The 12,115-nt window shown below is 43.4% G+C and overlaps 1 protein-coding gene across 6 annotated transcripts in view; it reads right to left on the bottom strand.

The window, feature by feature from the left end:
• csmd3b (CUB and Sushi multiple domains 3b) overlaps window positions 1-12,115 on the bottom strand; it is a 285,038-nt gene that overhangs the window by 23,119 nt on the left and 249,804 nt on the right. For 4 of the 6 annotated variants that reach the window (XM_054763451.1, XM_054763455.1, XM_054763456.1 and 1 more), the window contains 8 exons: window positions 10,508-10,621; window positions 10,233-10,421; window positions 9,838-9,996; window positions 6,907-7,095; window positions 5,937-6,122; window positions 5,661-5,855; window positions 5,416-5,589; window positions 1,499-1,672 (listed from right to left, as the gene is read on the bottom strand). In XM_054763451.1, the coding sequence (XP_054619426.1) occupies window positions 1,499-1,672; window positions 5,416-5,589; window positions 5,661-5,855; window positions 5,937-6,122; window positions 6,907-7,095; window positions 9,838-9,996; window positions 10,233-10,421; window positions 10,508-10,621 (1,380 nt within the window). The remainder of the gene's footprint in view (window positions 1-1,498; window positions 1,673-5,415; window positions 5,590-5,660; window positions 5,856-5,936; window positions 6,123-6,906; window positions 7,096-9,837; window positions 9,997-10,232; window positions 10,422-10,507; window positions 10,622-12,115) is intronic. The other 2 variants (XM_054763453.1, XM_054763454.1) reach the window with 1 other exon arrangement.

Raw genomic sequence — 12,115 nt, 5'->3', positions numbered from 1 at the left:
TACTACTTTAAACGCTTGATACTCAGATACTTGGTTCAGCTCAGATACTGCATCCCTGTGGTTTTACCTTCTCTTGATATCGGACATACCTTTAGTGTGCTTTCACACTAGCACCATTTTGTTTTAGGAGTAGATTAGTTCTTTTTCACAGTTGGTGTGATTTGTTTTTGGACCAAGTCAGCCTGTCTTGAAACCAGCTACAAGGGCGTCCACACAATTCTTGATACAGTTCTAAACCGGTTCAGCTGTGGTGCATATGCAAGCTGACTTCCATGGGCTCCAACTTGCAAATGAATCAATCCAGTTTGATCCTGAATGCTAACATCAAGTTACAGCTGGTACTAAAGAGGACGCATTTGCACAAGATGTTCACATTTGCTTCACTTGAGCTCAAGTGTGATCGCAGTCATCTGGATCCTCTTCCGGTTCAGTTCACTTGAGCTTAAGTGCAAAACACAACCATCTTGATCCACTTCCCGTGCGGTTCACTTGGCTCAAGTGGGAACACAATCATCTCGATCCGCTTCCGGGTGGTTTCGATTGCGCACAAGTGTGAACGCAATCGTCCCATTCGGTTCAGTCGAGCTTGAGTGTGAAGGCAATCATCTCGATCCACTTCCGGTTTGTTTTGCTTGAGCTCAAGTGTGAACACAATCATCTCGATTCACTTGGGGCTTGTTTCACGTGTGAACGCAATCATCCCGATCTGCTTCCGATTCGGTTCAGTTGAGCTTGAGTGTGAACGCGATCATCTCGATCCGCTTCCCATTCATTTCGCTTACGCTCGAGCGTGACTGCAATCATCTCAATCCAGTTCGGGCTTGTTTGACTTGAGCTCAAGTGTGATCTTGATCCACATCCAGTTCCATTCGCTCAAGCGTGAACGCGATCATCTCAATCCGCTTCTGATTCATTGCACTTGAGTACAAGTGTGAACGCTACATGAAGTCATGTTAAAATGCATAGGAACACATGAGTAAATTGTGAATATTTAACAGTAAATACTAGTATACGCTAACTTACACTGTTTAATGCACTAAAATCATCTTTCTGTTTACATTCTTGCAGCCAATAAGAGCAGACAATGATCCTATTGGGGTTTTTAATGTTTTTCTTGGATGTTTTACCGTGTCAAACGAACCAAATCTACAAAACCATGAAGTGAGAGTGAACGAAAGCTGCAGCAAGGTACACTTAAGACTCCCATGCAGGAATAAGAAGGTGTGTTACACGTCTTAAGTAGGATGATGTGATGAATCATGGAGTTTGGCGAGTGCCTGGAGGCCACACGAGGATGTCGGCCATGTGAAAGATGCACAAAATGTGGTAATGAAGTCCTTCTGTAGGCGTGTGGAATGTATGCATTTGTCTTAAGAGCGCAAAGGTTGTCATGGAGACGCTCCGTCTGCTGTGGCATACCTATCGACCTACCTACCGCCACAAGAGCTTCTTCGTCATTTTGCTTGTATTCATTTCTTTTTTTTTTGTCGGTACTTACGTATGCAAATGGGAAGCTGCCCCGACCACTGGTTGTCCTGGAGACAGATCCGAACCGATGAGCCTATGAGGCGGAAGCCCGGCAGACACTGGTAGACCACCGTGTCGCGGTAGCCGTAGTTCTCCCCGATCACTTGGCCATTGACGATGCCCTCTGGGACGCCGCAGTGCCCGGCTGAAAGACAAACAAAGGCATTGGGCATAATTCATTATGCACTCTCCTGGCTTTGTACCTTCGCAAACTATCAAGGATTCTGTCAAAAGTGAATAATTTACCAGTTTATGACAGCAGCTCAGCTGGTCAATTGGCTCGGTATCTGCAGATGCTTGGCAGTCCTTTGTGTTGCTTCCAGATCTCAAACAAGGAGGCACACTAGTTCTTTTGAAGACGTGCTGCCTAATTAGATGGGATTGTTGTCCTTTTTAACTCCCTTGATTGCATCCAATCCGTGCAGATAATGAATAATGAAGTCCAATTGGATTGATTTGGTTTTGCTTTAGGTTATTATTACCTCCTCTGTTTGTTTGTTCTACTACACCGCTGCTTTCTGTGAATCTCTGTGTATGGGTGGCACATCCAATCCATACAAGTTTGGTACAAATGGGAATAAAAATGTGGAAAGACAAATTTGTATTCTACCACTTGACATCTACCAGCATCACATTTCTCCCGGGAGACTCATGCATTTCACTTGCCATCTCCGGGCATCCTCTCCAGGGTCACGTTTCTCCCGGATTTCCCCCGTTGTTCTTTTGAGACACTTGTACTTCTCTTGCTATCTCCCGGCAGCACATTTCTTCAGATTTGTCGTGTTTCTCCTGGGAGACTGCCGTATATCACTTTCCATCTCGTATTTTTCCCGGATTTCCCCTGATTTTCTTGTGAGACTCCTGTATATCATTTGCCAGCCTCCCCGGCATAAAATATCTCCCAGATTTCTCTTTTTTTCCCTGAGAGACAAACATATTTTGCTTTCCACTACATCGTGTTTGATTTCTCCCATTTTTACCTTCCGTATGTCAGTTGCCAACTCCCGTTATTACATTAATCTCGGAATCCCCCGTTTTTCTGATGAGACTCTCCTATATCACTTTCCATCTCGCGGTATGACATTTTATTTCTTCAAGGATTTCTCCTGTCTTTCCCGGAAGACTCCTGTTAGTCACTTGCCATCTCGCAGCATCCTCCTCAGGATAACATTTTCTCAGGGTTTTTTTTTTTTTCCCTGAGAGACTCACATATTTTGCTTGCCATCTCTCGGTATCACATTTCTCCCATTTTAACCCCCCGAGGGAGACTCATTTACTTTACTTTCCATCTCTCCGCATCCCATTTCTCCCAGATTTCGCCCATTTTTCCCAGGAGATTCCTGGACAGTATCCATCCATCCATTTACCCTATATCACTTTTTATCTCGTTTTTCTCCTGTTTTTCCAGGGAGACCCCATATTATCACTTACAAGCATAACATTTCTCACAGATTTCTCCAGTTTTTTTCCCTGGGAGACTCACATGCTGTATTTTTGTTTTTTTGTCCTGTCCAGCCATTAGGGCGGATAGTGTTGTTGATCTAAATGCCCTTACGTGCTCAGCAGATTTGCTCTGCCAGGGAGAAGTGTAAGATCTCTTCCCCTGTTATACAGAATTTATTTGACTTTATTTGATGTTTTGTTGTTATGCAAATTTGGTTTCCCTCTCCCAGCATCACATTTCTTCTGGATTTCGTCCATTTTTCCAGAGATTTCTCCCGTATGTCTCTTGCCATCTCCCAGCATCCTCCCAGGCATAACATGCCTCCATGATTTCTCCCATTTTTTTCCTGGGAGACTCACATATTTTACGTTCCATCTCCAGACATCACATTCCTCCTGGATTTCTCATTTCACTTGATTTTTCATTTCACTTGCCTGCTCGCAGCTTCTTTCTGGTGTCACTTCTCCCGTTTTTGTTTTTTAAGCTGCTGCTATTTTTCCATTTGTGGCATTTTAACTAGGGGTGCACAATAATTAGCGCACCTCTTAATTAAGGGGCGGACAACAGTGAATTGTGACGTCATACCGATAAATCTGATAACATTAAAAAGGGTTAAAAAAAAACATAACAAAAAAAAAACTCCAATGAGGCGAGATTACCTGTACTGTGCGGGTGAGCAAATGAAGCGCTCCTTTTTTCTCCTGCCTGTGACGTTAACGGCCTGTTGTAACTTCCCCTGATCTCACTTGTAAACAGACACTCACTTTAAGAGGACGGACAATGTATTCAATGCTCCGCAATGAGGCAACAAAAAAAAAAAAACAACAACCGTTGAGCGCACAAAAGTGCAAAAGGTTTGCCAGAGACCTCCGTGGCGTCACATCGGCTGCTTGGAGCGTGTGTCTGAATACAGTGCACCTTGCTAGGCCAGAGCAGGTGGCTCCCTCCGCTCTGTACTCTGGTTCTCCTGATAGTAGGGATGTGATAGTAGTGATGTCATGATATTTCATTAGGACGAATCAACAGGTACAGTTGGTCAAATCCTAATTTGTTCCACAAACCGTGTGCACAAACTACAGTTAAATCAAAATTAATCAAAAATGATAGGTACCAATTTGGTCTTGAGAAGCATAAAGTTATCAGTTTCGGTTTGAAAACCACATATATAGTGCATCTGTAATTTATAAGTGCTGTTTCACAACGCTGCCTTGATGTCATTTTGAACTTTTAGAGCTTTTATACATGTAACAAAAACATTTGTTTCCAGCTGTTTGTAAAGATTGTGTTAATTCTTCTTTTTTCCACCAGAGGCACCGACTGCTTAGAGTATTTCAACTCACATATCTTGTTAGGAATATAAATATAAGAGCTGGTAACACATTGCCCCAGAAGGCCATCACATGAAGCCATCCATGGAAAATGTGCACCTTGCAACACTCAAAAGTCAGAAAGTGCCTTGAATAGTTAGCCAAAGTCGATAAACAACAATGTTTGAGTTCGCTTGAACGTAAGTCTATAATCTGCTTCAGCAAATAAACATCACATCCAAGAGTCGACTCACGTAAAACACTTTAAAGTATGTTGTTGCCTCTCGGAGCAGGCAAGCATCAAGGACAATGGAGTGCTTTTCTTCCAGGTAAATTCTATTTCTTTTTTTTGGTGGGTGATTTATTTATTTTTAGCTTAGCCTGTTTTGAGTGAATGATAAAAAACACCTTGTATTGAATCTAAATGCTGTTTACGTGGCAGCTAACAGCTTTTAGTAGGCAGCAGGGCTTCACAGTGAAGTGACAGCTCCGTGTCATAACATCTGTTAGTGTCTCGCACAAGATAGGAGACTTTTTCTCTTTTCTTTGTAGAGGTGAAAGAAGGGTACGTTGCAAGGAAGTGAGCTCCGAGCAGAAGCTTTCTCGCTCTTGAGGGGTCAAGTGCAGAAGGAAGCAGCTGTGGTGGCAGATGATGGGCAGTGTGGGAGGTAATATCCGCGACCTTTAACCCCCGTCCACATTAGACAGCTGAAAAAAAACCCATCTTTCAAACGCGGCTTGATGTGCATCCCAAGGCGTGGCCTAATGCACGTGTATTACAAAATGTTAGCATCGTCAACGACAAGTAAGATGGCAGCCATGTTTGTCAACTAATCTTGCTCAAATTTCACACACATGTGCTTGTCAGTCCCCTAAAGGTGTGTACCAAATTTCATGGTTATTTGGCAAAACACCCCAAAGTTACAGAGGGTGTTTTGTAGAGCTGTGCGAGACATTCCACGTCAACCCAACTTATGGGGTGCAATAACAGCGCCACCATGTGGTGTATTAGTGAGGGAAATAATAGCACAGGTAACACAGTATGGGTGCATGTTTTGACACATTTTCACCCTGGGCAGTGGTTCGGTTACAATGTTTTTAGCGTGTGTTGATACGTGTCTAATTGCGTCCACATACCTAAACATCGTGTCTCTGTTCCGCTCCAAAGCCCGGATGACAGGCACTCCCTGACGCCCGAGCCCACCAGCATGAAGCCAGCATCACAGGTGAAGATGGCCGTCGCCCCGAAGCTCGTCTGAGTGCCGATTTTCTTCCCATTGGGCAGAGACGGCAGCTCGCCGCAGGAGATGACTGAAACACACACGATGGGCGTAAGCGACGACCGCCCGGAAGCCGACAGGCAGACGAGGTCACGCACTCACTCTGACAGTGCGGCCTCTCGTTCCTCCAGCTCCACACGCCGTTGGGCAGGCACTGGATGTGGGCGGGGCCCAGTCGGTAGTAGCCCGGGTCGCAGGTGAAGACGATGCGGGTTCTGTACTCATAGTGGGAGCCGTTCACGATCCTCCAGCGGCCGTGCTCCAGGGAGAAGGAGCCGATGCTCGGGCACACCACCACTGCAGGGGAGGACAAAAGTACAAACGCTTGGTACCGTCAGACCGGAAGACATTTTGGGTCATGGTGGGGGACGTGCCAACCTGAGCATCTGGGTATCTTATTGTGGTTGCTCCACGTCCCGTCGGGCTGACAGATGGCTGACGTCAGCTCTTTGCTGGAGAGCCGGTAGCCGTCATTGCAGAAGTAGGAGACTCTGGTTCCGACCGAGTAGTCGGCCGTTAGAACGCCGCCGTTTGTTGGCGCCTTGGGGGCTCCGCACGAGACAGCTTGGGGAAGGACACAGACGGACGCACGTTGGACTTAATGCGGCGTTGATGTCTTTCAAGTGTACTTTGGTAGGGAGTCAGACAGATGGGAATGTATCGGGTGTTCACATTCTGTATCTTTCAGGCTCTCAGATCACACTTTGGAGAGTTTAGGGAGGAGAAAAGCTGTGCTTTTCATGTGCACTAACTCATATCCATGCTTGCTACGGTGGCTAGGAAAAAGGCTGTTACGCTCCATAAACAGTAGCCAATCAAAGTTGAGAAAAAATGATTTTATTCATCCAGTTTTAGTCATATTTTTGGACATTTCATTTTTAATTCCTTCATTTTTTTATTATCTCATGTAATTGTAATCTCATTTAAAACATGTTATGACATATTTTGTGTATTGTTCTTCCAGAGGCACTCACCAACCGCCGGGTTCAAAAAACATCCATCGGTTTGGCGGCTGTGGCCGTAGGCAACCTCCTGATGCAGTTGTGTTTTTAAAATGAACTCTGCGGCATTTGAAGTCTCATCTAGCTCTGTATGCACTTGAAAATGTTACTACTCAGCTGTACGTGTTACACAGTTTGCTCCTTAGTGCTGTTACAACATCGGTTCTGTTGCTGCTGTGTTGTGCTTGATCCCAAAAGAGCTCAATTTTCTCATGGACTCCAAATCATTTAAATTCATAACAATAATAATAATAATAATACTATACTATATACTATATTCATAATAAATCATGTTTAATGAAATTCAATTGTTTGACTCATTTGAAGTGTCAGGAATTTCTCGTCACCTTGACAGGCAGGCACAGGCGAGTCCCAGGCGTGGTAGCCGAGCGGCACGCGTCGGCAGGTGGCCGTGGCGTTGCCGATGAGACGGTAGCCGCGGTCGCAAGCCCACCGCACCACGCTGTTGACGTGGCCGCCGCTCTGCGAGGAGATGGAGCCGTGGAGCGGCGAGTCTGGCGTGGAGCAGTACAGCGCTGCGAGAGAAAAGTTCCAACACCGAGATTTGAGTTGATGCGACGCTGAGGGGGTGAGGATGAGGACGAGGGCACTTGAGAAGGCGAGAAACACTGATTGGCGTCAAACAGAACAGCACTCAATCATCTCGGAGAAGCCATTGCAGTCATTATTGTGGATTATGCTCTTTTATAACCTATAATCATCATTACGCTGCAATACAAGAAAACACGGACCAACAAATGCATGTCTCCTACGTTCTAGAGCAGACTTTCACTGGTATAAAGTGGTATTTTACTGGTAATGGGTCTTTTTCGGTGTACTCCAGAACATTCCAGTCGATTTGGCTCTTTAAACATGACAACGAGCAAACACAGTAAGATTGTCAAGAGTTCTTACATGTTAGAAACTCATACGCTTACCGTCTTCATACTAGACAGCGGCTGTTTATTTACTCAACTGCAGAGAATACTAGGCATCTACAAGGGGTTTGGTATTTGTTAGCTTGGAGTTTGTTGTTCGGACTTTATTTGTTTTTTATTTGCTTTTTTTTGCTGTTAAACTTATGTATTTAATTAATTTACTTTTCGGCACTTTTATTATTTAATTTATGATTTATTATTATATAGATTTTTAGAGTAATATGACATTAAATAAATATAAATACACACATATACTTTTTTATGATATGTGCAAAGTCAGATTAGAGTTGAAAAGTAAAAAAAAGGACTAAACTGAACAAAATTTTAAAAAATCATCAGGTAGACTGCCTATGTGTCTCGGTGGATGCTGCTGTTTTGGTTAACAACACCTTTTGTTTTTTTTCTCCGACTGGATGAAAACAAGATGTCTACCTTGCGATTAATTGTGTCTATTAAGAGAAGAGGCCACCATTGGAGGACATACAGCAAAGGCAGTCTATTATTAATAACTGATTGGGGTTAATCCATTTTCAAAGGCCACCAGTAGCCGCTAACAAGCTGGCAGCGTATTATTAACATTATGACACAGCACACAATGATGCCAATAGGCCAAGAGCTGCATTAGCACCAGCAGGACTTTCATTATGTTACTCTGTCAGGCCTTATTAACGTTAGACCCCAAAAAATAACATCTTAAGTGGCCTTGTGCAGTCTTATTACATGAAATGGGCTCCACTGGGACTTGCTTAGAAAGGATTTGAGAAAGATTTTACACTGAATTGAATGGAATACTCTTAAAGGTAGTTTTGTTGTTGTGGTTTACAGTGGCTAACTTCTCTTTACACTTTTAGGCGTTCTCCTTGTTTGTCATTAATGTCGATAATAATACAGTGTACAACCAGCAAATAAAAAGCGCTAGCTAGCAATATACTACAGTATACGTTTCTTGTTATCAGTTTTTTACACTTTGTTTGTCATTCAAGTTAATAATAACAACAGTTATCATTAACAAAAAAGCTCCACTAGCTAGCTATGTGCTGTATGTCACTTGCTTTAATGTTGTGGTGTTTTACAGCGGTTAACTTCTTTTTGAAACTGCCGCCCTCCTCGTTAGTCATTCATTACATTTATTTACACAATTTTCAAAATGTATTTTTAAAAAGTTCAAAAGGGCCAGAAAATACAGAAATTAGAAAGCTGTAGTTGACCACTAATACTAGCTGTCAGTCACCAGCTAGCTACAGGATCTGGTGTAAATGATTTGCTGTTCAAGGTAGACTGTTTTATTGGTGTAGTCTTCTTTTTAAAATTGGCACCCTCCTCATTAGTCATTCATTACATTTATTTACACAATTTTAAAAATGTATTTTTAAAAAGTTCAAAGGGGCCAGAAAATACAGAAATTAGAAAGCTGTAGTTGACCACTAATGCTACTGTAGCTGTCAGTCGCCAGCTAGCTACAGGATATGGTGTAAATGATTTGCTGTTCAAGGTAGACTGTTTTATTGGTGTAGTCTTCTTTTTAAAATTGGCACCCTCCTCGTTCATCATTAATTAAATCAAGTAAAAAAAAAAACCTAACATTTAAAACAAGCTAAGACGAAACTGAAAAAACAAAAACGTTGTTAATGTTAGCTGGGAGTCGCTAGCTAGCTTAATGTGGCATCAACAGTTATATATACAGTATACATACATACATATATAGTATAAAAACATCCTGTCATTTACTTCTACAGTAAATTTTTACACAGAATTATTAGGTTGAACTATTATTTGCTGTTTGTCAGCATTATTATTCTTATTATTTTTACACTTGTGGGCACCTAATTGAATAAACAGATTAGTAATAGGGTTTACATAGTTTTACCTCATAATATGCCATTTTTATTGCAATAAAAGATGGCTGAAGGGACTCCCATGAGGTAACTCGCATGCATCTGCTGTGCTTTTAAACCCCATCAATCAAGCAGAAGAAGAGGGATTTAAAGGTTGCAGAAAGTAACCAGGTACCGCCATCATGTTCCCCTTAACTGTCAAAACATCCTTGAATATCTACCCTCCTTTGCACGGCTGAGGGGTCCTCAATGGACAATAGTCCTACTTGCAACAGTGTGCAACTTGCTCCAAAAAATAAACCGCCATCTGTGCTCGGCAAGACCATTAGACAATGCATTCAAACTCCGGAGAGGCAGTCAGAAGCGAGAAGAGCCGACTTATTAGTTCACATTTTCTTAATTCCACTTTAGAGCGTGAAAGTGTCCCTGCTTTCTTCTGTCTGCCTCCGCCTCTTTCCATGCAAGAGAAAGCTAATGAGTAGTAAAATAAAGTTGGGATACATACTTTGGTACTCACCAACATAGCGAATTCTGAAGCCCCTCTTGTTGGTGCCGTGGTCCGACGCCCAGCGCACCAGGAACTGGTGGCCGGTGGTTGTCAGGTTAAAGGGCGTCGGCAGGTCGCCGCTCAGCGTGGCCAATGTGGGGTCGTTGGCGGATGGGCCTGAAATGCAACCAGAGAGACTTGTTAGCTAGGCCGTAGATGCCCAAACTGTGGTACGAGCACCACTGGTGGCACGCAGGCCACATCGTCCAAGCTAAACCGTGATGGACAAAAAGATACTTCAAGGTCAAGCCCTTCCAATGAAGGATGGTCTTCTGACCTCACAAGTTGACAGAAATCCTGATAGCTTCGTCCATAAAGGTCAGGGCAGCCATGTTATGCATTTTATGCGTTACCATCAAAAATCTCCAAGACGTCGAACTCTCTCTCGGTGTGGAAACTCTCAAAGGTAACGGTCACGTTGTATCCCTTCTCCACAGTAACGCTCCACGAACACATCTGGAGATTGGGATAGCTCTCAGGCCACCCAGGGCTCAGGATCACACCCGATGAGTCGTATCGCACGTCGTGGGCGGGGCACTGGACTGCAGACGCCACAGAGAAACACACATCTAGCTTTCACTTCAATCTTCTTTACAAAAACAAAAGAAGTGTATAACCAAAAGCAGACCTTGGCAGGTCGGGGGCGGGGCATCCATCTGGAGCCTCTCTCCCAGGCGGCAGGTTAGAATCTCACTGCCAACCAATGAGAATCCAGGATGGCACCTGTACCTGATGATGTCACCTGGTGATACACGTCACAAGGAAGTAATAACTACCAGCCATTTCATTAGGTACACCTGCTCATTGAATAAGAATGTGGTTTGCAGTGGTGTCCTACATTTTTACATGACAGGATATAAAAAGAATATCTTCTCATTGGGGATGACCTGACATTGGCATTAAAATGTCATATCGGTGAATATCAGTATTGTTTTTTTCCCTCTAATGAAAGCCCATGTAGCCCTTTAAGCGCCAACGTCGCAAAACACTGAATTTGCTGCCTAGTAGTTAATACTTTACACCAGGAGGTGGCGGACATCTGTAACTTCCAATCTGAGCAACATTTGTGGGCGTTTTCATGCAAATTTAGGAGTTTACAGACTTTGAGCCCCGTGTGCCTGAACAGTCTTCGGGGTGGCAGGACGTGATGGGTTGTCAAAACACCACTCATGGTGAGGAGGGTAGCGGAAATGTAAAAAAACAAACGCAGAAATAGCGGCAGTCAGACACGGCAGCCTAGACTCATCGGCCACGCTTTGCTCAATCGCAAGCATTTCTCAGATGTTTGCTTGCACCAGACGTACAGTACAATGTTGTTTACAGCCAAGCTCTGAAGATAATTGCTGATGCGCGATCCCTGCTTCACATCTACTCTGAAGCAGGGATCGAGCAGGTAGATGTGGCAGGTAGGTAGGTGGGTAGGTAAATCCTGTAGGTAGATAGATGGGTAGATGGGTGGGTGGATGAATGGGTGGATGGATGGATGGATAGATGGATGGATGATAGATGGATAGATAGACAGATAGATACTTTATTAATCTCCAATCTCCAATCTCTACCTCTATAAACTCCAATTATAATTCCATAAATGGAATAAGAATAAATAAATACGGAGGAGATGAGGTGGAATGTGTAGTACGTGTAGTACAATGTGTAGTACGTGTAGTACAATGTGTGGTACGTGTAGTACAATGTGTAGTACGTGTAGTACATCATAAATAATAGATAATAGTACTACATAAGGTGATAAGTCCAGTCCTGTCCAGTCCTTCCACGACAGGAGGCATGTGATGTTATACATATCGGTATCGGTTGATATCGGAGAGTTGTCGGCAATAAAGCCAATATTAGACATCCCTAATTGTCATGTATTCAGACTATTTTAAAAAAAAAACGTCCCCAAAGGTTGGACAATATGGAAGACAACCAACATTTGCCTCAAAAGTCACAGAAAAAACCTGCATCTTAACAAAATGTCATAATAATGGCTGATCATAGATTATTCCATTCCTCCTTATTCCTGGTTCTTATCTGCATGCCATAGTGTGGCCAGAATATTTAGCTAAATGAGCACGGCACTGCTCTCCGTGTGAAGCAGTGCAGTCCTAAAACGTCAGAGCTCTTGCGCGTGAGCAGGTGTACCAAATGTTCTGAGGTGTCTCCTTGTAAAGTAAATTGTCTTGGGTAGACTTCAGAGAGGGCGACCTAAGGAGGTGCGCGTGTCTCGTTTGCAGCC

The sequence above is a fragment of the Dunckerocampus dactyliophorus genome, chromosome 20 (genome assembly GCF_027744805.1).
Source record: "Dunckerocampus dactyliophorus isolate RoL2022-P2 chromosome 20, RoL_Ddac_1.1, whole genome shotgun sequence".
In the NCBI taxonomy this organism is placed as follows: Eukaryota; Metazoa; Chordata; class Actinopteri; order Syngnathiformes; family Syngnathidae; genus Dunckerocampus; species Dunckerocampus dactyliophorus.
Note: the sequence above shows the minus strand (reverse complement) of the source record. Positions and strands in the feature narration are given on the sequence as shown.